The 25,839-nt window shown below is 44.7% G+C and overlaps 1 protein-coding gene across 1 annotated transcript in view; it reads left to right on the forward strand.

Annotated features, from left to right (window-relative positions):
• The window catches only part of LOC126162901 (solute carrier organic anion transporter family member 74D-like), a 209,376-nt gene that overhangs the window by 54,913 nt on the left and 128,624 nt on the right, over positions 1-25,839 (forward strand). Inside the window, exons 2-5 of the mRNA XM_049919713.1 lie at positions 5,371-5,572; positions 16,392-16,602; positions 17,650-17,889; positions 21,910-22,119. Coding sequence (XP_049775670.1) covers positions 5,426-5,572; positions 16,392-16,602; positions 17,650-17,889; positions 21,910-22,119 — 808 coding nt within the window. The 5' untranslated portion in view covers positions 5,371-5,425. The remainder of the gene's footprint in view (positions 1-5,370; positions 5,573-16,391; positions 16,603-17,649; positions 17,890-21,909; positions 22,120-25,839) is intronic.

Raw genomic sequence — 25,839 nt, forward strand, 5'->3', positions numbered from 1 at the left:
AAACACAGACAGTAGCTTTATAAACAATTATCGACTCCGATTATGAGGAATATGAACAGCGACCCAAATTAAAAATATTTACGTAAATTCTCCAGAAGATGTCGGTTTAGAACTCACGTCATTCTGCCTTAGTATTCGTAAAAGCGCAGGACACACACAAATTCGGCTTAGCAAATGCTTTTTACTACAGATTATTATTCACTCATCCAACGGCCTTGCCCGAGTGGTAACACCAGTTCCCGTCGGATCACGAAGTTAAGCGCTGTCTGACTGGGATAGCACTTGGATGGGAGACCATCCAGTCTGCCGAGCGCTGTTGGCAAGCGGGGTGCACTCAGCCCTTGTGAGCCTTCCAAGGCTTGTTGGGAGGAATATATTATTCACTTTAGAGCCAGAAGTGTGGGGTGGCCATATGGGGCCATAACTTACAAATGACCACAACACATTTGTCCACATCTACCTAACTTTGTGCGCCTTAGATACACTAAGAGTAGGGGTTTGATGTGTCTTAATAATATTTAGCGTTATTCACAGTACAATAACAAATAATACAAAAGATTAGTAGAAAAGTAGTAATAATAATAAATAAAACAGACACCCCTGCATAACAGTGGACACCTATAGAAGCTCACAGGCAGGCAGGCAGATATAGCTATGTGGATGACCCTGTCAGTTCAGTTACATGATAGCCATGATCTAGTGTACAACATAACAGTGAGAAAGAGATGTAAAACATCGATAGTGTTCACAGGATCTCAGAAGTCTCATCTCGTCTCGTCTCTCTCTCTCTCTCTCTCTCTTTCTCTCTCTCTCTCTCTCTCTCTCTCTCTCTCTCTCTCTCTCTCTCCCCCCTCTCTCTCCAGTATACATTAATTCTCCTTCAAAATACATGTCTCAAAAGAAGTAAATTTCCAACAACTGATGCCACCAGACTGAACCCTCGAAAAATAAGTTAAATGTACGATAAATGGGATAAAATTTAGACAAACGCCAAGCAACAGTATTAACAGCTGACCTAAGTCATTAGAAATCATTTTGCTATCCCCGTCGTCCACAGAGCTCCTTTTTATCTTCTATCATTTTGTCTTCTATAAGCAAACTTCTCAAGATTACATCTATTGGGTGGAGGCTGCCACAGCACTCAGAATAAAATAAAACCGCACACGCACACACACACACACACACACACACACACGTATGCATGCATATATGGATTGCAGTAGGGGTAGAGTGTTTACATTATTTCCGTTGTAAACACACATGGCACAAAAAATGGTTCAAATGGCTCTGAGCACTATGAGACTTAACAGCTTGGGTCATCAGTCCCCTAGAACTAAGAACTACTTAAACCTAAGTAACCTAAGGACATCACACACATCCATGCCCGAGGCAGAATTCGAACCTGCGACCGTAGCGGTTGCGCGGTTCCAGACTGAAGCGTCTAGAACCGCTCGGCCACACCAGCCGGCCACATAGGACAGTTACTGCATTACATGCGTTGATTTCCATCAGGGATCTCTACTGCCTCCTTCCATCGACACTAAAGGTGTCATCGGTGGCGGCAGCGGTGTTGGTAGGTGTAAAGCCAGCATCAGAACTAAAGTAGGAGGATCCACTTTTAGATGCTACCCTGGATCCATGCTGTACATTATCCCAGAATTACTGCACCGATGGATCAATCTCAAACATTACCCCAGACTTTGCGTAGATGGATCTGCCCAAACAGTAACCACAGATGCAGACCGTGCTAGATCCAAGGTGAACAATATACCATAATGCACCACATGCTAGACCTATCTCTGGCTGATTCTACTTTCGGATAACGCTTTGGATCATAGGAGAATGAATCCATGCTGAGCACAATCAAAGAAGTTTTTGTGCAGATGGATCCACCCTACTGTTATCCCAGCCTTTGTACAGGTGGAGCCACCCAAAACGATATCTCTGGATGTGGCATATGCTGGATTCACGCCTTATAATACCCACAGATGTACTATGATTTGCATCCACCATTAGCAGCGTCCAGGACCTAATGCAGCCAGAAACCACTATGAACCCATGGCTATACGTTCCAGACACCATAATCACTTCTGCCTCCAAAAACACCTTCAGGGTCAGTGGAGGGAAGGAGTTGAGACCCCTGATGGATGTCAACATATGAAATAGCTTAACTCTGCTGTGGGTGTTTACAACAGAATAATGGAAACACTCTATCCCCACTGCAATCCATTTATGTATAGGTGTGTCAGTTTTAGCATTGACTGTGGCACTTATATGATGGTGCATTGTAGAGAAAAGACGAAACTGTCGTATTCCCAATAGTTCTGCGTGTCTCTGAGTGGTGTATGTCTGTGTGTGTGTGTGTGTGTGTGTGTGTGTGTGTGAGAGAGAGAGAGAGAGAGAGAGAGAGAGAGAGAGATTGGGGTTTGGGGAGGAAACGGTAGTGTTATTTTACTCTATTCTGAATGCTATGGCATTCCTCACAGAATACATGTTAGTCGCAGGTCATATGTATTTGAAATCGTAAGGAAATATTTGGGTGCACTCTAAAGTGGTACGATTTCAGATGCAAAAGAAGCGAAACATGGTGATTGTATATTGACATCACTATAGACGAGATGATGAGAAGTTTGGTTATAGACGATAAAAAGGAGTTCTGTGGACAACATGTATAGCATTATTTTTATCTAAATAACCAAATTTGCCCCTAATAGTATTGTTTGGCGTTTATTTAGTTTTTAAAGCCATTTATCCCACATTTAAAATTTTTTTGAGTATTCACTCTGGTGGTATCAGCTGTAGGAAGTTTACTTCTTTTGACACATATACAGTGAAGTGTTTTGGGGGAGAATGAATGCACAATTCACAGAGATCATTTCAGCTTGACTGATGTTTAGTATCTCCCAATCGCTGCAATGATGCACATTACTTTGGATCACAGAAGGGTGAACCCATACAGAACATTATCTAAGAACTTTTTGTGTAGATGGATCCATTCGACCGTTATTCCAACTTTTGCACACGCGGATCAGCCCTGAACGATATCCCCAAACATGGTGCGCGATGTATTGTGCTTTGGATCCACCACTATGAACATCTAGCACCTAATATAGACAGATACAACTTAAGCACCCGTCCCAAGACGTTCTGGCCACCACCACTGCCACCAACTCCGACTAAGCTTTGGTGGCAGTGGTGGGAGGGAGCTGGGACACCTGCTAGAAGCCAACAAACGAAACAGTGTAACCATACTCTGTGTGTTTACAACACTCTACCCCCAAAGCAATCCATGTGTGCCTACATGTGTGTGCATATTTTGGCACTTAAGTAATAGTGCATTCTTGAAAGACAAGATGATACAAATGAGTTCTGTAGCGCATATGGATAGCGCAATTTTTATCTAACAGATTTATATTAGCTCCTACTACCATTTCTTGGCGTTAGTTTCATTTTTAAACGCATTTATCGTACAGATAAACCTTTTCCTACTATTCACTGTGGTGATACCAACTATCAGAAATTTACTGCTTTTGGACACATGTGGTTTTGAAAGAGAATTAATGTACAATGGAGAGAGAGAGAGAGAGAGAGAGAGACAAAGAGAGAGTGAGGGTACTTCTGAGGTCCTGTGAGCCCAGCTGATGTTTTGTGTCTTCCACTTGCTATGGTGCTGTACTGTAGGTCATGGCAACCTCACACTTGAATCGACTGGGTCATTCAGATAGCTATATTTGCTTGCCTGCTTGCAAGCTTCTAGAGGCGTCTACATCTACATCTACATGGATACTCTGCAAATCACATTTAAGTGACTGGCAGCGGGTTCATCGAACCACCTTCACAGTTCTCTGTTATTGCAGTCTCGTATAGCGTGCGGAAGGAATGAACACCTATTTCTTTCTGTACGAGCTCTGATTTCCCTTATTTTATCGTGGTCATCGTTCCTCCCTATGTAGGTCGGTATCGACAAAATATTTTCGCGTTCGGAGGAGAAAATTGGTGATTGGAATTTCGTGAAAAGCGTCCGCCGCAACGAAAAACGCCTTTGTTTTATTTATGCCCAACAGAAATCCCGTATTATTTCAGTGACACTCTCTCCCCTATTCCGCAATAATACAAAACGTGCTGCCCTTCTTTGAACTTTTACGATGTACTCCGCCAATCCTATCTGGTAAGGATCCCACATCGCGCAGCAGTATTCTAAAAGAGGACGGACAAGCGTAGTGTAGGCAGTCTCCTTAGTAGATCTGTTACATTTTCTAAGTGTCCTGTCAACAAAACGGAATCTTTGGTTAGCCTTCCCCTCAACATTTTCTATGTGATCCTTCGAATTTAAGTTGTTCGTAATTGTAATACCTAGGTATTTAATTCAATTTACGGCTTTTAGATTAGATTGATTTATCGTGTAACCGAAGTTTAACGGATTTCTTTTAGCATTCATGTGGCCCGACCTCACACTTTTCGTTATTTAGTGCCAACTGCCGATACAGATATCTTTTCTAAATCGTTTTTGAATTTTTATTTGATCTTCTGATGACTTTATTAGTCGATAAATGACAGCGTCATCTGCAACCAACCGAAGACGGCTGCTCAGATTGTCTCCCAAATCGTTTATACAGACAAGGAACAGCAAAGGGTCTATAACACTACCTCGGGGAACGCCAGATATCACTTCTGTTTTGCTCGATGACTTTCCGTTAATTACTACGAACTGTGACGTTTCTGACAGGAAATCACAAATCCGGTCACATAACTGAGACGATATTCCATAAGCACGCAATTTCACTACGAGCCGCTTGTGTGGTACAGTGTCAAAAGCCTTCTGGAAATCCAGAAATACGGAATAGATCTGAAATCCCTTGTCAATAGCACTCAACGCTTCATGCGAGTAAAGAGCTAGTTGTCACAAGAACGTTGTTTTCTAAATCCATGTTGACTGTGTGTCTTACAGAATTATTGTTTAAAATTATAATCAATTAATCTGTTTCTATAAAGCGGTCTGGGTGCCTTTAATGGAAATTTCCTACATTAGTATGGCGTTATGCATACAGAGAATAATGCTGCATCCACCCTACCCCTACCCTTGTAGTATTCACGTAACGGAGTGTAATTATAAGCACACTTAGAGATTAGGATCGAAAGTGCTGCCATCTGGAGTCCCATAGTGCTTAGAGCCAGTTGAATCATTTGAAGCTCTGTACTTCGTGAAATGATGTAAATATCGTGCACTGTTACCAATGTTATAACAAAATACTCTTTACCCTGTTAAATTTGTCTGAGATGTCCGAGTTCACCCTGTATAATCTTATCATGAAGCATCTTACTGTCTCTTGAATAACTTCGATTAAAACGACGGGAGTGCTTTGGTTGCAGGACAAAGACTAGACGCGCAGGCAGCCAGTGCGGCAGGCACGGGGATGTGGCCGTGATGCCGGAGTTCGAGGACGTTTCCATGGTGGCGGTAGCGGGCGGCGCCACGGCGTCCCACGCGGAGCCGGCGCCAGGCTCCAGCAACGGCGTCGCCGCTCCCCCAGACCAGGAGGCGCTGCTGCCGGCGCCACAGCCTCCAGCCAAGGTGAGCGGACGCTAGTCCAGTCCAGCATCCTCAGCCTGGAAAGTGAGCTAAAGCCATTCGCAGCTTAAATATAGTAAAAGAAGCTGTTACTCTGCACACTTCTGCTGCTATCAGTTCTGCACCAAATTAGCATACACAGTCCTTGCTATCCTATGCCAAGCTCTTCTCGAATGTCTTTAGAGCAGTACAGCTTTAATTACCACATCAAAAAATGAAGATACGTCCTCGTGCCTTCCATCTACCCTTGCTACCAGATCTAATCCCTCCTTCTTGTCCCCCTCCTCAGGGCTCCATCTCTCCCTCCCCCTTCCCTTCTTCCTCCTTTTCCCCTGACGAACACCTTCTTTTTCCTCTCCCCCCCCCCCATGGGCTTACAGCTCCTTTCCTTCTCCCTCCACTGTCCCCCTCCTACCCCTCTCCTGGTTTCTCCCTACCGTCTCTCCCTCCCTTTTCTTCCCTCCCCCTCCTCCCTTCACCCGGTGGTAAGTTCCCCTCGGTGCAGTGATTTTAACATTTTCGTTGTGGTGTCAAGTTATTCCTGTGCCGTGTGCAGTGCTACGTTCCACCAACACCAGCAGTGTCACCAGCGTCATTCATTTGTGTTCCCACTGTGGTGTTTCTTTGTTTTCGTGTCGACTCACAGTGTTCATTCTCCTTATGTGTGTATGGCTCTCGTCTATGTTGTTTTTAAATCTACCGTTCCTACTGATCTATTTTTGTTATTGTTAATTCATCATTTTATACTGTTGTATGTTATGTGTTATCTTCTCATTTGCCTATGTTTTCACTGTAACTCTCTTGGCTGAAGAGTGACGTATTATGCCGCTGCCAGCCCTCCCCTTTTTGGGGAGTGAAATAACAATAAAGACAAAAAATGAAGATACAAAGTTTGGACAAAAACGTGGAAACACGACGAGAAATGCATTCGTTGACATCCATAACTCACTATGTCACTCAAAGTGCCATATAGTAGCATCTTGTAAAGTGACCTGGTCAGTTTCTCCAGTATAAGCTGCTCCCTGTAGGGAATTTTACAACCTAATTTCTGAACGCAGGCCTGTCCCTTGGCTCATGACAGGTAGGCATTGCTGAGGGACTGCAGTGAGCGTATGTGCAGTTACCTAGGAAAAGCTGCAGAGAACAGATGTGTCTCAGCCAGCAAGCACCACAGTCAGCGGAATGTTTTGCTTAATATGTTAGACTAAAGATCCCCAGGGAGAACCTGCAGCGAGTAGATGTGTGATGTGTTTCAGTCAGGCAAGCACCGCAGTCAGCGAAGGTGGGAGGTAGTATAGAGATGTATGTCTCGACCAGCCAAGGACCGCAGCTCACTGGAAGATTGTGCACTTTGTAAAGCATTAAGACATAAAAGTATTTTTATATAACATGTTGTGTTCCATCTTATCATTGCGTCAGGAATAAGGGAACGGCAGTGAGTACCCTCGCACTATATGCTCACAAGGTAAATGTTAGTTGAAACTGTTGTTTAGGGGTACTGTCCTTGTTTAGTAACCACAAGGTTCTTGGTCCCAGGTTCAAACACCGCCAACGCTTACATTTTGAATAGAAGTCAAGAACAATGGCGGGCGAAGACTTCGGGCATAAGAAATCAGCCTCATTCAGCCATCAACGTTGTGGAAGAGGCGGAGGACAGAGCTTAGGGGCACTCTCTTGCCTTTGGAAGAACCAGAAATGGTCAACGGCGTGAGGATGCAGAAGGCAAATGGCCTGTAACTGAAAAAGTGTCGTGACGATCTCGCCAGTGGCAAAAGATTCCAAATTATTCCTCCATTAGGCTCTCTGGTAGGGGACTGCCAAAGGGAGGTGAAAATGAGAAGAAGATTCAATAACCAATGAAAGAATAACGTTCTACGGAATGGGGTGTGGAATGTCAGGGCACTCTCTTGCCTTTGGAAGAACCAGAAATGGTCAACGGCATGAGGATGCAGAAGGCAAATGGCCTGTAACTGAAAAAGTGTCGTGACGATCTCGCCAGTGGCAAAAGATTCCAAATTACTCCTCCATTAGGCTCTCTGGTAGGGGACTGCCAAATGGAGGTGAAAATGAGAAGAAGATTCAATAACCAATGAAAGGATAACGTTCTACGGGTTGCGCCGTGGAATGTCAGAAGTTTGAACGTTGTAGGGAAACTAGTAAATACGAAAAAGGAAATGCAGACGCTCAATCTAGATATAGTGCAGGTCAGTGAAGTGAAATGGAAACGAGACAAGGACTTGTAGTCAGGCGAGTATAGGATATTATCAACAACACCAGAAAATGGTATAACAGGAAGGTAGGGCAGAGAGTGTGTTACTGTGGACAGTTCAATGATAGGGTTGTTCTCATCAGAGTCGACAGAAAACCATCACCGACAATGATAGTTCGGGTATACATGCCGACATCGCAACCCTAAGAGGTAGATATTATATGAGGATATTGAATGGGTAATTCAGTATGTAAAGGGGGACGAAGATCTAATAGTCATGGGAGACTGGAATGCGTTAGTAGGGGAAGGGGCAGAAGAAAGGATTACAGAGGAATATGGGCTTGGTAGTAGGAATGAGAGAGGAGAAAGACTAATTGAGTTCTGCAATAAATTTCAGCTAGCAATAGCGCATACTCCTTTCAAGAATCACAGGAGCAGGAGGTATATTTGGAAAAGGCCGGGATGTACGGAAACATTTCAGTTACACTACATCATGGTCAGGCAGAGATTCAGAAACCAGTTACTTGATTGTAAGGGATATCCATTAGCTGATATAGACTCATATCACAATTCAGTAGTGATGAAGAGTAGGCTGAAGTTTCAGAGAATACTCAGGAAGAATCAATGTTCAAAGAAGGGGGATACGGAAATACTAAGGAATGGAGTGATACGCTTGAAGTTCCCTGAGGCTGTAATAGGGATACTGTGATAAGGAACACCACAGCAGGTATTTCAGTTGAAGAGGAATGGATGTCTCTAAAAAGGGAAATCACGGGAGTTGGAAAGAAATAAGGTAACTGTAAGGAAACCATGGGTAGCAGATGAAATACTTCAGCTGATCGATGAAAGATGGTGATGATGATGATGATCGGTCTGTGGAGCTGCTCAACTGCGTGGTCATCAGCGCCCGTACAAAGTGCCAATTTTCTCACTGTCCAATTTTGTACACAGTCCTATCTATTCACTGTCACGAATGATAATGATAATGATGATGATGATTATGATGATGATGATGATGACACCCAGTCCCCGCGCAGAGAGAATCTCCAACCCAGTCAGGAATCGAACTCAGGATCCCGTGATCCAGGGGCAGCAACGCTAGCCACTAGACCACCAGCTGCAGACATCTATGAGAGAAAAAAAATGGTTCAAAAGGCTCTGAGCACTATGGGACTTAGCATCTTAGGTCATCAGTCCCCTAGAACTTAGAACTACTTAAACGTAACTAACCTAAGGACATCACACACATCAATGCCCGAGGCAGGATTCGAACCTGCGACCGTAGCGCACGGACAGTTCCAGACTGAAACGCCTAGAAGCGCTCGGCCACTGCGGCCAGCCATCGATGAGAGAAGAAAGTGCAAAAGTGTTCTGGAAATTCAGAAATACTGAAGAAAAAGTCACTTAGGAGTGAAATAAACAGGAAGTGTAGGGAAGCTAAGGCGAAACGGCTGCGTGAAAAATGTGAAGAAATAGATAAAAGAACGATTGTAGAAAGTACTGACTCAGCATATAGATAAGTCAAAATAACCTTCGACGAAGTTAAAAGGAATGGAGGTAAAATAAAGAATGCAACGGGAATGCCACTGTTAACTGCAAAGGAGAGAATGGATAAGTGGAAAGTGTACACTGAAGGCCTCTATGAGGAGGAAGACTTGTCTGCAGACATGACAGCAGAACAAACAGGAGTCGATATAGAAGAGTATTGCACTCAGAATTTAAAAGAGCTTTGTAAGACTTCAGCGCGAATAATGCAGAAGGGATAGACAACATTCCATTATAATTTCTAAAATCATTGGGTAAATCGGCAAAAACAACGATTTATGTTTTTGTGTAGAATCTATAAGACAGGCGATACACCGTCTTACTTTCGTAAAAACATCATCCACACAACTCTGAAAATTCCAAGAGCCCACAAGTGCGAGAATTATCGCAAAATCAGCTAACAGCTCATGCATTCAAGATGCTGACAAGAATAATCTACAGAAGAACGGAAAAGAAAATTAAGGATGTGTTAGATGACGATCAGTTAGAAATTATGAGAGATAAAGGCACAACAGAGGCAATTCTGACATTTAAGTTGATAATGGAAGCAAGACTAAAAAAAAAAAAATCGAGATACGTTAATGGGATTTGTCGAACTGAAAAAAGCGCTTGACAGTGTCAAATGGTGCAAGATGTTTGAAATTCTGAGAAAAGTAGGGGTATGCTATCGGCAGAGACGGGTAATATACAATATGTACAAGAACCAAGAGGAAAAATAAGAATGGAAGACCAAAAACGAAGTGCTCTGACTCAAAAGGGTGTAAGGCGATGTAGTTTTTCTCCCCTATTGTTCAATCTATACATCGAAGAAGCAAGGACAGAAATAAAAGAAAGGTTCAAGAGTGGAATTAAAGTTTAAGTTGAAAGGATATGAATGATAAGATTCGCTGATGAAAGTACTAACCTCAGTGAAAACGAAGAAGAATTACATGACCTGCTGAATGGAATGAACGGTATAATGAGTACAGAATATGGATTGAGAGTAAATCGAAGAAAGACTAGAGCAATGAGAAGTAGTAGAAATGAGAACAGCGAGAAACTTAACATCAGGACTGGTGATCATGAAGTAGATAAAGGTAAAGAATTCTGCAACCTAGGATGAAAATAGCCCAGGACGGACGGCGCAAGGACATAAAAAGTAGACTGTCGCTGGCAAAAAGGGCATCCCTGGAAAAGAGAAGTCTACTAGTATGAAACATGGTCCTTCAGTTGGGGAAGAAAATTGCTGGGAATATGTGTTTGCAGCACAACATTGTACAGCAGTGAAATAATGACTCTGGGAAAACTGGAACAGAAGAAAATCGAAGCATTTTATATGTGGTGCTACAGAAGATTGCCGAAGAATGGGTGGATTGATAAGATAAGAAACGTGGAGGTTCTCTGAGGAAGTGGTGAGGAAAGGAAAATATGGAAAACACTGACAAGAAGAAGGGGCAGGATGGTAGGACGTCTGTTAAGGGAATAATATCCACAGTACTAAAGGGAGGTGTGTAGAGTAGAAACTGTAGAGGAAGACAGATATTGGAATACATCCAGCAAATAATTGAGGACGTAGATTGCAAGTGCTACTCTGAGATGAAGAGGTTGGCCGCATCAAACTAGTTAGATGATTTTAAAAAAAATGGAAACCCTTCCACTGCAGGACAAGAGGCTTGCAATTGAATGCGTGCACTAAGCTTCAAAGTAAATGCAGATGCTAACCAAGCCTGCAGCTTCCGCTGCTGTATTTGACCACGAACGGCTAGTTTGCATTGTCTTCAACTCGCTATGAATGGTCAGTTGTGGTGAGAACGGTTTTCTGTGCAGTTGTGTTTGCATTATGTCGGAGCTAAGTGAATTAGAACGTGAGAAAATTATTGATGCTCTATGGTGGGTTTTTCCGTGACTAAGACAGCCGAAGTATTTGGTGTTTCATTAGGCATTCTATCGAAGAAAGCGGAAAAACAGCAGCCGCTAAGTTTCAACGCAGCCAAATGTGTTTGTCGCATGATCGTGACGCACGGTCTTTGAAGAGAATTACGAAGAAAAATAGGAGAACGATAACGGCAGGCTGGTCCTGGCGCAGGTTCGAGTCCTCCCTCGGGCATGGGTGTGTGTGTTTGTCCTTAGGATAATTTAGGTTAAGTAGTGTGTAAGTATAGATTTAAGTGTCAGGAAGTCGTTTCTGAAAGTATTTGTATGGAGTGTAGCCATGTATGGAAGTGAAACATGGACGATAAATACACTCCTGGAAATGGAAAAAAGAACACATTGACACCGGTGTGTCAGACCCACCATACTTGCTCCGGACACTGCGAGAGGGCTGTACAAGCAATGATCACACGCACGACACAGCGGACACACCAGGAACCGCGCTGTTGGCCGTCGAATGGCGCTAGCTGCGCAGCATTTGTGCACCGCCGCCGTCAGTGTCAGCCAGTTTGCCGTGGCATACGGAGCTCCATCGCAGTCTTTAACACTGGTAGCATGCCGCGACAGCGTGGACGTGAACCGTATGTGCAGTTGACGGACTTTGAGCGAGGGCGTATAGTGGGCATGCGGGAGGCCGGGTGGACGTACCGCCGAATTGCTCAACACGTGGGGCGTGAGGTCTCCACAGTACATCGATGTTGTCGCCAGTGGTCGGCGGAAGGTGCACGTGCCCGTCGACCTGGGACCGGACCGCAGCGACGCACGGATGCACGCCAAGACCGTAGGATCCTACGCAGTGCCGTAGGGGACCACACCGCCACTTCCCAGCAAATTAGGGACACTGTTGCTCCTGGGGTATCGGCGAGGACCATTCGCAACCGTCTCCATGAAGCTGGGCTACGGTCCCGCGCACCGTTAGGCCGTCTTCCGCTCACGCCCCAACATCGTGCAGCCCGCCTCCAGTGGTGTCGCGACAGGCGTGAATGGAGGGACGAATGGAGACGTGTCGTCTTCAGCGATGAGAGTCGCTTCTGCCTTGGTGCCAATGATGGTCGTATGCGTGTTTGGCGCCGTGCAGGTGAGCGCCACAATCAGGACTGCAAACGACCGAGGCACACAGGGCCAACACCCGGCATCATGGTGTGGGGAGCGATCTCCTACACTGGCCGTACACCACTGGTGATCGTCGAGGGGACACTGAATAGTGCACGGTACATCCAAACCGTCATCAAACCCATCGTTCTACCATTCCTAGACCGGCAAGGGAACTTGCTGTTGCAACAGGACAATGCACGTCCGCATGTATCCCGTGCCACCCAACGTGCTCTAGAAGGTGTAAGTCAACTACCATGGCCAGCAAGATCTCCGGATCTGTCCCCCATTGAGCATGTTTGGGACTGGATGAAGCGTCGTCTCACGCGGTCTGCACGTCCAGCACGAACGCTTGTCCAACTGAGGCGCCAGGTGGAAATGGCATGGCAAGCCATTCCACAGGACTACATCCAGCATCTCTACGATCGTCTCCATGGGAGAATAGCAGCCTGCATTGCTGCAAAAGGTGGATATACACTGTACTAGTGCCGACATTGTGCATGCTCTGTTGCCTGTGTCTATGTGCCTGTGGTTCTGTCAGTGTGATCATGTGATGTATCTGACCCCAGGAATGTGTCAATAAAGTTTCCCCTTCCTGGGACAATGAATTCACGGTGTTCTTATTTCAATTTCCAGGAGTGTAGTTTGGACAAGAAGAGAATAAAAGCTTTCGAAATGTGATGCTACAGAAGAATGCTGAAGATTAGATGGGAAGATCACATAACTAATGAGGAGGTATTGAATAGAATTGGGGAGAAGAGGTGTTTGTGGCACAACTTGGCAAGAAGAAGGGACCGGTTGGTAGGACATGTTCTGAGGCACCAAGGGATCACAAATTTAGCATTGGAGGGCAGTGTGGAGGGTAAAAATCATAGAGGGAGACCAAGAGATGAATACACTAAGCAGATTCAGAAGGACGTAGGTTGCAGTAAGTACTGGGAGATGAAGAAGCTTGCACAGGATAGAGTAGCATGGAGAGCTGCATCAAACCAGTCTCAGGACTGAAGACCACAACAACAACAACATCAACAACAGTGTGTACGTTTAGGGACTGATGACCTTAGCATGTAAGTCCCATAAGATTTCACACACATTTCACACACACGACAACAGCAAAAGTCATTGAAAACTGAATGTTGCACTCGCGATCCCTGTCAGCACCAGAACTACACCAAGGGACCTCCATAAGCAGGAAATTGCAAGGCTAGATGAAATTACAAAACCAATCACAGTTACAAATGCCTGCAATAGGAAGATGTATCGCCGGAGCAATAAAACCGGTATTGTGGAACAATGGAAGAAAGTGATTTGGTCGGATGAGTCTTGTTACGCATTGTTCCAACTTCTAGCCGAGTTTACGTCACGAGGGTGAAACATAGTGGGGGTTTCGTGATGATTCAGGCATTGTGGCATTCCATACGCCTAATGGTTACCCTGCAAGGTCGTATTACTGTCATTGTTTTAGATCATCAGGTCCATCCCACAGTACAATGTTTGTTCCCCAGTGATGATGCTGCGTTTCAAGACGAGAGAGTCCCTATTCACACAGCTCGCTTCGTTCAGGACTGATTTTGTTAGCACGAGGATGAACTGTCGCATCTCTCCTCTCCACAGTCACTAGATCTCAATATTTTTGAGGCTTTGTCGTCTACTTTGGAGAGAAGTTTGCGTGATCGTCATCTATCTCATTCACAGTTACCTGAACTTGCCACTATTTTGCAGGTGGAATGGTATACGTTTCACTTGAAAACCATGTGAGACTTCTGTTTACCCCTTATGAGACAACTGGGAACTGTTTTGAATTCCAACGGTTTTCTTACACAACTTTGAGCATGGTAATGTGTTTTTGGTGTTTCCATACTGTTGTCCACCCCGTGTGTGTAATTAGATTACAGATACATGTTTGGAGTTCTACTACACATTGAAATCAGAGCTGCACTGAACGGTAGTGTACTAATAGAGGAGCCCAAAGAAAATGGCGCAGCCGATTATTGAAGAGGAGTGTCGTGTGGGAATTCGTTTTTTGAATTTGAAGGGAAACTGGTTTGCAACGATCTATGACGAGTTGGTGGAAGTGGGGGGGGGGGGGGGGGGGGGAAGCTTAGAGTCACGCCAAACAATTATAACACGACATTAAATATTTCATTCGGCTCTAACAAAACTACTGTATAGTCCATTACTAGTTTTGAGGGATGAACAGAGTAGTTTATTGTCAAATTGGAAACTGAAATTTCTCTTTAGCGTTCAGAATTATCGTTGATCCACGTGCTCTTCCCATGGCTGTGTGCCATAATAGGCCTGCCTCAGAACAGGAGTGGTTAACATCAGCTAAAAATACTGGCTGGAAAAGCTTTGCGAGCGGCGTCTCCGGTGGCCAATAGTACGAGGGTTGCCCGAAAAGTAGTGCACCACATATTTTTTCTCAGCCTGAGACAATGCTACGAATGCGAAACGTTAAGTATGTATTATTTGAAGTGGTCTTAGTGAGCGCGCCAAGTTTTCGTCACTTCCGACAGATAGCGTAGCTGCAGGACAGTTTCAAAATGGCGTATATAGGTGATGTACGCTACGAGAAACGTGCCGTCATTGTATTTCTTACTGCATAGAAAGGAACAGTCAGGAATATTCCCAAACGCTTGTGCCAAGTCTATGGAGAATCTGCTGTCGACAGAAGTACAAGTGGTCTCTGGGCACGGAGGGTGAGGTCATCAGAAGGTGGCTCGGCGGAGCTGACATGCTGCATCGAGCTGATGATGTCATTCGCGAGGACTGACGCATTACGACTCGGCAGTTGGCGCTGCATCTGTCAATCAGTAAGGAAGTGTGGTTGCAATAATACCCACTCTTGAATATTCAAAAGTGTGTGCAAGGTAAGTCCAGCGGTGTCTAACAGTGGATCACAAATCGCACAGAAAAAACAACTGTCTTGATTTGTTGCAACGTTTTAGAGCTGTGAGGGAGGCCTTCTTATCCCGGATTGTGAGAGGTGACGAAACCTGGGTTGACCATTTTGAGCCCGAAACAAAATGACAGTCGATGGAATGGCGCCATTCCCACTCCCCACTGACGAAAAAGCAACTGCTTCCGCCGGTAAGGCCATGATCACCGTTTTTTGGGACTGTAAAGGAGTAGTTCTCATTGATGTGATGCCAAGAAGTGGTAGCCCCTTAATTCAGAATCATATGTTAACACATTAACAAAACTCACGAGGCGCTTCCGGAGAATTGGGCGCCATAGCAGCCCAGGAGATGTTTTGCTGTAACATCACAACACTCGGCAGCTCGTAAATCTGAGGACTGCTGAACACATCGTAAAACAGGGTTGGACGATATTACCCCATCCACCCTACAGCGCTAACCTAGCCCCATCGGACTTCCACTTGTTTAGGCCATTAAAGGATGCTATTCGTGGAAGACGTTTTAAGGACGATACGGAGGTGAATAATACAGTAAAGCACTGGCTCCGCCACCAGGACAAGGATTGGTACCAACAGGGCATACACGCCCTTGTTTCGAGCTCGAGGAAGGCCATAGAAAGGGATGGAGATTACGTAGAAAAATAAGGTGTGTAGATGAAACACCATTGTTTAGTGTGTGTAATTATCATTATCTTTAAAAAAGAACTGTTAAAGAAAAAAATTCGGTGCAGTAGTTTCGTAAGTGTGGGAAAGATATATGTGGCTCTGGGGCACGCAAGCTCTTCCAAATCAAAAATGGTTCAAATGGCTCTGAGCACTATGGGACTTAACATTTATGGTCATCAGTCCCCTAGAACTTAGAACTACTTAAACCTAACTAACCTAAGGACAGCACACAACACCCAGCCATCACGAGGCAGAGAAAACCCCTGACCCCGTCGGGAATCGAACCCGGGAACCCGGGCATGGGAAGCGAGAACGCTACCGCACGACCACGAGATGCGGGCCAAGCTCTTCCATCTCCCAAAAGATCCTGCATATTTATGCTACAACTTTCGTAAAGTCTGCTTCTTGTTTATTTGGTTGATTTTGATGTACTTCTCTGTGGAACTGTTGTGGCAGTGGTGAGTGCACAGTATTGGTAGCAGGAGGAGAAGTGCGGCCGTGAGGCGGCCGAGTCGGACACGCTGTGCGGCCTGGGGAGATGGACGCCGGCGTGGCTGCAGCCGCTGGCCAGCAAGAAGGCCTACGTGCTGCTGCACGGACTCATCGGCATGAACACGTTCGCGCTCGGCTCCTACTTCGTCGCCACCATCAGCACGCTCGAGAAGAGGTTCAAGATCCCCAGCAGAACCTCAGGTACCGTACCAGAGAGCTCGTCACCGATTCAGCTGTACTTTGTAAGAAAACTGCTGCCGTAGTACCACTTCCCTGGTTCTTATACTACACTTTCGACTGTAAAATTACAGCACATATAAGCCTTCAAGGTTTCAGACGCTTTCTCTTTCCTAGCGCTTACCCTGTCGAATGCTGTTTTCCTGGTTTGTCAAATTTTTATTCCAAGTAACACAGGTTATACACTGAAGAGCCAAAGAAACTGGTACTACTGCCCAATCTCGTATAGGCCCCCGCGAGCACGCAAAAATGCCGCAACACGACGTGGCATGGACTCGATTAATGTCTGAAGTAGTGCTAGAGGGGAATTGACACCAAAATCTTGCCAGGCTGTTCATAAATCCTTAGGAGTACGAGGGAGTGGAGATCTCTTCTGAACAGGCAAGGCATACCGGATATGCTCAGTAATGTTCATATCTGGGGAGTTTGGTGGGCAGCGCAAATGTGTAAACTCAGAAGAGTGTTCCTGGAGGACTCTGTAGCAGCCCTGGACATATGAGTTGTCGCGTTCTCCCTGTAGAATTGCCAAAGTCCGTCGGAATTCACAATGGACATGAATGGATGCAATGGATGCAGACAGGATGCTTACGTACGTGACACCTGTATCTAGACCTGTATCTGTATCTAGACGTATCAGGGGTCCCATATCACTCCAACTGCACGCGCTCCACACCGCTACAGAGCCTCCACGAGCTTGAACAGTCCCACGCTGACTTACAAGGTCCATGGATTCATGAGGTTGTCTCTATACCTGTACACATCCATCCATTCGATACAATTTGAAACGAAACCCGTCCGATCAGGAATCAGAATAGTAATGCCTTTTCTGTGATGAAATTTTGAGTTGGGGCTGTCTCATATCGAGTAGACGTGGGATGTTCGTGCAGGCTAATATTGACCGAGTGGAATCCGCGCCACGAGTTGAAGGGAAACCAGGTGGTAGAGCCTTCTTCCTTGATGCGTGTATTTCTGTAAGAGACACGGGAGTGACGGAGAGGGACGTGCCGGCAGGGCTGATATCGTCGGCGTGGGACATCGGCACGATGGTGACGCTGTTGGCGCTGAGCTACCTGGGCAGCCGCGGGCACAAGCCGCGCTGGATCGCCGCGTGCACGCTGCTGGTGGCGCTCTCCTGCCTGCTGCGCGTGCTGCCGCACCTGCTGTACGGGCCCGGACAGGACGCGCTGCTGCTCACGCTCGAGTACGGCGCCGCCGGCGCCAACACCAGCCTCGCTCTGGCCAACGCCTCCGGTAAGCGAAAACACCCGTAGACGTCTACACCATTCTCCATGCACACATAACCGATTCCACGCTGTGGCAGTTTTTCCATCGTCAATCGTTTCATTGGTTGGCAGTGCTCCATCCTGCACTGGGGTATGCGGTGGAAACTCTTGTCACCTCGAAAAATGTAGTTATGTAGCGAAAATCTTCGCTGTTTGCATGTAAATGTCTGCTGTCTTTTCCATCTTCCTCGTCATAGGTAGAAAATAAAACTGACCTAAACTTTTTTTCATGTAACTGAAAACATATTTTTACCTATATATCGCTCCACACCCACGTTTCTACATCAAATACAGATGTTCTTATCATTGCATCTGTCGGCGTCACGAGATATTTGTTTGTTTTATTTACATTGCTAGCCTTTTACCTGTAGCTTCACCCACATATGCATTCAATGCATATACTGAACATACTTCCTCTCTGTCTCCACCTCTTCCTCCCTTTGTCTCTCTACCTCAGCCTCCCACCTCTATCTCCTCCTCCCCATCCATTTCCTCTTCACCCTCTCTCGTATCTTCTTCCTCTCTCTCCTTCTCACCATATCCTCCTGCCCATCTCTCTTCCCATCTCCTCCTTCGTCTCTTCCTTATCCATTTGTCCACTACCCCTTTATATCATCCGCCTCCACCATTCTTTGTCCATTTCGTCCTCCCCTCACTCTATCCAACCATTACTCTGTCCATCTCAACCTGTCCCCAGCCTTACTCATTACAATAAACTTCAATAAAGCAGGCTTATACTTCTCCCATTACACACACATCACACAGGTCAGGCTACACATCAGTGTGTGTGCCCTTATTTGCTGGCCACCAAGCAACGCTGGTCGATAAATAAGGCCGATACTAATCCAACACAACATGGTTGTCATTCAGGGCAGTCTACATGTCCACATCCAGGAAACCCACCTGACATGTAGGCTGCTCTGCAAAGCAGGTTAATTTGTCAAACATACTATTCCCAGACATGATTGTCTCAAAAGGCTGTGTAAATACCAGGGGCTGGAAAAACAAATTTTTGCCCATATCTCCACTCCTACTGCGATTAGGAAGTTATAAACCCCACAGTGCTGATAATAGGCCTGATGTTTCTGTGCTAGATTTGCTTGCAGTTGGTCTAGGGGTTTGGGAGCGGATCACAAATTATGAGATACGACAATAAAGTAATGAGACTGATGTGAAAAAAAATGTTGCTTACCGTTTTAGTCAAGTTTAGTCTTGTCTCCTTCAAAGTAGTTCCCTTCTGATTGCACACAATTTTTCCAGCGCTTCTGCCATTGATGGTAACATTTCTGGAACTCATCTTCTGTAATATCCTTCAAGACCCACGTCACAGTTTTTTTGGACATCTCGTGTTGTTTGAAAATGGTGTCCCTTCACCGCCGTTTTAACTCTTGGAAATAGAAAAAAGTCGCACGGAGCGATGTCTGGTGAATAACGTGGTTGTGGTAGTACTGAAATTTGTTTTGAGGTTAAAAATTTCTGTACTGACAGAGTAGTATGGGATGGCGCATTATCGTGATGCAGACTCCAATTATCAGCAATGTTGGCATGGACACGAAGAACTCCTTTACAAAGTCTTTCTAAAATTTCTTTGTAGTAATATTGGTTAACTGTTTGTCCGGGTTGGCACCCCCACTATTTATGAACAATTCCCTTGGAATCAAAGAAGCACACAAGCATGCATTTCACTTTTGACTTTGACATGCCAGCTTTTTTTGGTCTGGGTGATCCATTTGATCACCATTGCGAACTTTGGCGTTTTGTCTCTGGATCATACTGAAAATACCGACTTTCATCACTAGAGATAACACGGCTCAACAACTATGGATTGATTTCCGTTTGCTCTAACAGATCGGCTGCCACATTTTTTCCGTGTTTCTCGCTGTTGTGGTGTGAGACTTTTGGGGACCATCTTTGCACAAATCTTTCTCATACCAAGATCTTCAGTTATTATTAGACGAACCGTTTCTCGATTGATGTTCAGTTCATCTGCAATCATTTTCACAGACAATCTTCGATAAGATTGTACGAGTTCACGCATCCTGGCCAAGTTGACATCCGTCCGTGAGATTGATGGCCGTCCACTGCGGTCTTCATCTTCAACATTCGTTCTGCCTTCACTAAACATTTTATGCCAACGAAAAAACTTGAGCTCTTGACACAACCTCCTCTCCATAAGCATTCTGAAGCTTACAGTAAGTTGTCGTCGCGTTTTCATCCAATTTAACGCAAAAAGAAATGGCATACCATCGCGCAATATTATGCGGTTCCATTTCCGTGACGAGAGACACAAACATGTGTTAACTTATTACAGCATAACTCACGACTGGGCAGTTGCATCGATGTGCCGCTTGGACTAGAAGCAGCTTATAGACCAAGGTCAAAGATATTGAGCCTACGCCAGCCTGAAGGGCTGCAACATCTTGCAAAGAAAATCAGTCTCATTACTTTATTGTCGCATCTCGTGTATATATATATATATATATATATATATATATATATATATATATATATATATATATATACCACGAAGATGACGTGCTACAGACTCGAAATTTAACTGACAAGAATAAGCTGCTGTGATATGCAAATGATTAGCTTTTCAGAGCATTTACACAAGGTTGGCGCCGGTGGCGACACCTACAACGTGCTGATATGAGGAAACTTTGCAACCCATTTCTCATACACAAACAGCAGTTGACCGGCGTTGCCTGGTGAAACGTTGTTGTGATGCCTCGTGTAAGGAGGAGAAATGCGTACCATCACGTTTCCGACTTTGATAAAGGTCGGATTGTAGCCTATCGTGATTGCGGTTTATCGTATCGCGACATTGCTGGTCGCATTGGTTGAGATCCAATGACTGTTAGGAGAATATGGAATCGGTGTGTCCAGGAGGGTAATACAGAAGGCCGTGCTGGATCCCCACGGCCTCGTATCACTAGCAGTCGAGATGACAGGCATCTTATCTGCATGGCTGCAACGGATCGCGCAGCCACGTCTAGATCCCTGAGTCAACAGATGGGGACGTTTGCAAGACAACAACCATCTGCATGGTCAGTTCGACGACGGTTGCAGGCGCATGGACTACCAGCTCAGAGACCATGGTTGCGGTTACCGTTGACGTTGCATCACAGACAGGAGCGCCTGCGATGGTGTACTCAACGATGAACCTGGGCGCACGAATGGCAAAACGTAATTTTTTTCGGGTGAATCTAGGTTCTGTCGCACCCGGGTTTGGCGACATGGCGGTGAACGCACATTGGAAGCGTGTATTCGTCATCGACATACTGGCGTATCACCCGGCGTGATGGTATGGGGTGCCATTGGTTACACGTCTCGATCACCTCTTGTTCGCACTGACGGCACTTTGAACAGTGGACGTTACATTTCAGATGTGTTACGACCCGTGGCTCTACCCTTCATTCGACCGCTGCGAAACCCTACATTTCAGCAGGATAATGCACGACCGCATGTTGCAGGTCCTGTATGGGCCTTTCTGGATACAGAAAATGTTCGACTGCTGCCCTGGCCGGCACATTCTCCAGATCTCTCACCAACTGAAAACGTCTGGTCAATGGCGGCCGAGCAACTGGCTCGTCACAATACGCCAGTCACCACTCTTGAAGAACTGAACTGTGGTACCGTGTTGAAGCTGCATGGGCAGCTGTAGCTGTACACGCCATCCAAGCTCTGTATGACTCAATGTCCAGGCGTATCTAGGCCGTTATTACGGCCAGAGGTGGTTGTTCTGGGTACTGATTTCTCAGGATCTATGCACCCAAACTGCGTGAAAATGTAATCACATATCAGTTCTACTATAATATATTTGTCCAATGAATATCCGTTTATCGTCTGCATTTCTTCTTCGTGTAAAAATTTTAATGGGCAGTAGTGTGTATAGAACAGCAGTGTATACGAGTGTGAGGTTGTGCTGGGGAGTCAATAGCAGACAAGGGAAGGCATTGCACGTGGTCTGGTTGGCGGTGTGCAGCCGCGTCGGCCGCGGCGGCGGTGACAGCGGTGTGCGGCAGCGCGCCCGACGCCGAGGACTGTTCCGCGGGCGGCGGCGCCTCCTCCGCCCCCTCCGCCATCTTCTTCATCTCGCACGTCGTGCTGGGCGCGGGCAACTCGCTGTACTTCACCCTGGGGCTCGCCTACATGGACGACAACACCCGGAAGGACAAGGCGCCCATATTGCTCGGTAAGTGTGTGCATCAATCCATTGCTGCTGCTACATGCATTACTTGGATGGTAGGGGTCGCAGGGTGTCTGTACAGAAGCAAGCTGTGATGTTTACGTCACAGTCAACCATGTAATGCCAAGTAGCCCGCCACTACCATGAAGTATTGAATTTATCCATGTTATGTGGAACTGTTTGAGGACTGTGACTGTATTGTAAATTTATGAAATAATTTGTACTGTTTCAGCTAACTGTTACTAATATTTGTTAGGATAACGTATTTTGGTAACACTTGATTTTCAAAAAATGGTTCAAATGGCTCTGAGCACTATGGGACTTAACATCTTAGAGGTCATCAGTCCCCTAGAACTTAGAACTACTTAAACCTAACTAACCTAAGGAGATCACACACATCCATGCCCGAGGCAGGATTCGAACCTGCGACCGTAGCAGTCGCGCGGTTCCGGACTGAGCGCCTAGAACCGCGAGACCACCGCGGCCGGCTCCATTTTCAGTTATATGTACTTTACATTAATCTGAAGTGTGATGAGGTTCATTTGTTGGGTGTTCCAGTGAAGTTATGTAATGAAATATAACCCTCTGCAGAAAATTTATTTAACTTATTGTGTACCTTAAGTCAATTATATGTTTAAGACATTTCATTAGTTTTTACACACATCATAAATTTTTGTTGGAAAGTTGACTGTCACACAGAGCACAGTAAAAATAGGTCATCACTTAACACATCCATATTAAGATGTTTACATCATTTGAGAGACTCTTAACTGCTATGATAAACAAATTTCAATAGCTAAGATAGTTCAAACAGTAAAGATAAAAGTTTTCTGTATAAACATATTTATGTTGCGGCACCTATTAAATACTATGAATATTTAGTGTTTCTTGATTAAACCGCAACACTAAAAATTTTTTATAAAATAAGCATTCGACATTGGAGAAATTTCTGAAGAAATTTATGTCGTTGCTTTCTAAAATTTCATTTTTCACTGTGAATGGTCTCACTGAAATATTATGTCCATATAAAAGTAGTTAAGACACAAACTACAGCCAAAAAACGCACACTTCTTGCTGACTCTAACAATAGGTGTAGCACTACCATCAATCATTGGGCACCTAAGCTAAGATTACAGACAGAAATATGCAAAGAAAGTTGCCCAGTCAGGCCATTTTGAACCTCGGAATAAGCCCAGATTCCATATCTCATACAAACTTAATCAGATGTTAGTCAAGACATATACATAGACCTAAAACCAGTAATTAAAAATACAGTCTGTCACTAATGGAAGAAATTGAAAACATCAACATCCCCATTCAGCTCAGTTAGTATCGTGTGACATTATAAATCTTTATACAAACGTACCCATCCCTGAATCACTCAGAATCATCAGATCGAACATTATGAAATATAAAAACCGATCATTGCGAGAAATTTTTGAATTCATGGACCTGCTTGGACTGGTATTAAACTGTTATTATTCACGTTTAATAATAAAATTGACATGCAGCATGAAGATACTGCAATCGGTTCAGCAGTTAAAATTGCCGACATATACATTAACCACCTACAGAAAGAAAATCTTGCAACAAAATCAACCTTTATGGATAACGTTATTTACTATAAATGTTACGTTCAAATAATCTAGAATGGGTCGCAATACTGTTATATTCACTCTCTCCTTTGTAGATGAGCTACACTTCCCCTAAACTCTCCCAGCGAACCGATGTCGCCCATTCACCTTCCCTACTACCGTCCTAATGTGCTCGTTCCATTACACGTCGCTTTGCAACGCTACGCCTATATATTTGATCGACGTGACAGCGGAGAGCAACACACTACTAATGCTGTATTCGAACATTACGAGATTGTTTTTCCTATTCATATGCATTAATTGCATTTTCTTGTATTAAGAGCAAGCTGTCATTTGTCACACCAAATAGAAGCTCTGTTTACGTCATCCTGTATCTTCCTACAGTCACTCAACGACACCTTCCCGTACACCACAGCGTCATCAGCCAACAGCCGCAGATCATCAGCCAAAAGCTGCAGGCGGCTGCTGACTGTCCGTCAGATCATTTCTGTATATGGAGAGAGTAAGAGCGAGCGTTTCACACTTACCTGGGCCACTCCTGACGACACCCTTCTCTCTGATGAACAGTCGCCGAGGAGGGCAACGTATTGAGTTCTGTTACTTAACAAGTCTTCGAGCCACTCACATACCTGCGAATCCAATCCGTATGCTCGGACGTTCGTTAACATCCTGCAGTGGGGAACTGCGTCAGACGTCTTCCGGAAATTTAGAAATGTGGAATACGCCTGTTAGCTTCCATCTAATTCATTATAAATGCAAGATAAGCAAGGGACCAATGCCGCAGTGTACTCCCTTTAAAACCGAAATTGAAATCCGTGTGGAAGAGGCGACTTACATGTTTTCATCTCTTTCATTTGCTTCTCTAAGCCAGGAATGCCTATTACTACGTCCTCCACACGCGAGCGTGTGCGACGGTCAATCGACGGCATGTTTTTACAATCCTCCTGCGTGTATAATTTCCTAAAAGCGAAATTTAAAACTTAGCTTTGCTTTTGCTATCTTCTATAGCCACACAGTCTAAGGTATGTCAGTGGAAGTTATTCAGACATCTATCTTTTTAGTGACTCACGAATTTTTACATTCTTTTGTAGTCAACATTTGCGCCGCCAGTACTTTCCAAATTTTGATATTAAACAATGGTGAGTCTTTTCCGTCCTTAATTCACTTGTTAGGCGCATACTTCTCCCAAGTGCGATTTACAGTCAGTTTAAACTTTGCCGATAATTCCTCATATTGAAAATAAATGATGTCCATTGATTGTGCATGTTGGCTAAGAACAACTGTTTATCTGTCCTTCTAAGTAAAAATATTCTCCTAGCCCTCTTGATGGATTTACTAATTTTAGTAACGAACGTCGCATTCTAAATCCCTGTCTCTATACTGACACTGTCGTCAATGTGAGCCCTTTTTGTAGCTACAAGGTGTAAAATATTTCAGTTACAAGTGGGCTGTCGAACTAGCTGCTCAACACATTTTCCCGGAAACCTGTTCAAAACTGCTTCATAAGAGTGTCTGTCCGTATCAGCTGCGACGAATCCATAAACGTCCCAATCTTTTCTTGATTTTGGCTGTACTTTCATAACGCCGGCATTATTCTGAAAGTACATAAGTTTTTCACTTGTTGATGACTTCTTAACTTGTAGGACCTAAAGAACTTCTTCCAATGCGCTTTCTGTAGTGGTTTGACGACTTCTTAACTCGTAGGACCTATAGAACTTCTTCCAATGCGCTTTCTGTAGTGGTATTCTAGACAATTACGTTGGATACTGGGATCTGCCGTCACTCGATCGTAACTGAACTTTAGTATTTAGAATAATTTCTCCGGAAAGAAATCACAAGATCGCTGCCCAGACAAATTACAAGACTGGATCGTTTTGAAAAAAATCCAGGGGACTCAAACTTGCAATTGTTCATTCAATTAACGTTATAACTATGCTGCCAGTACCTTCTTAGGAATTTGCTCTTTAAATAGTACTCTGCCAACATTAGTAATCTCTGTAACCTCTTTACGGGCATCGAGCAACTCATTTGCTGTAAGCAACGAATCCCAACTTGACTTTTCGTTACTCAGGCGTGTTAAAGTTAATTACGTACGACTAACGCCACAGAGCTGCCCTCTTTGTTCTTTAAC

Source organism: Schistocerca cancellata, chromosome 1 (assembly GCF_023864275.1).
Source record: "Schistocerca cancellata isolate TAMUIC-IGC-003103 chromosome 1, iqSchCanc2.1, whole genome shotgun sequence".
NCBI classification, from domain to species: domain Eukaryota; kingdom Metazoa; phylum Arthropoda; class Insecta; order Orthoptera; family Acrididae; genus Schistocerca; species Schistocerca cancellata.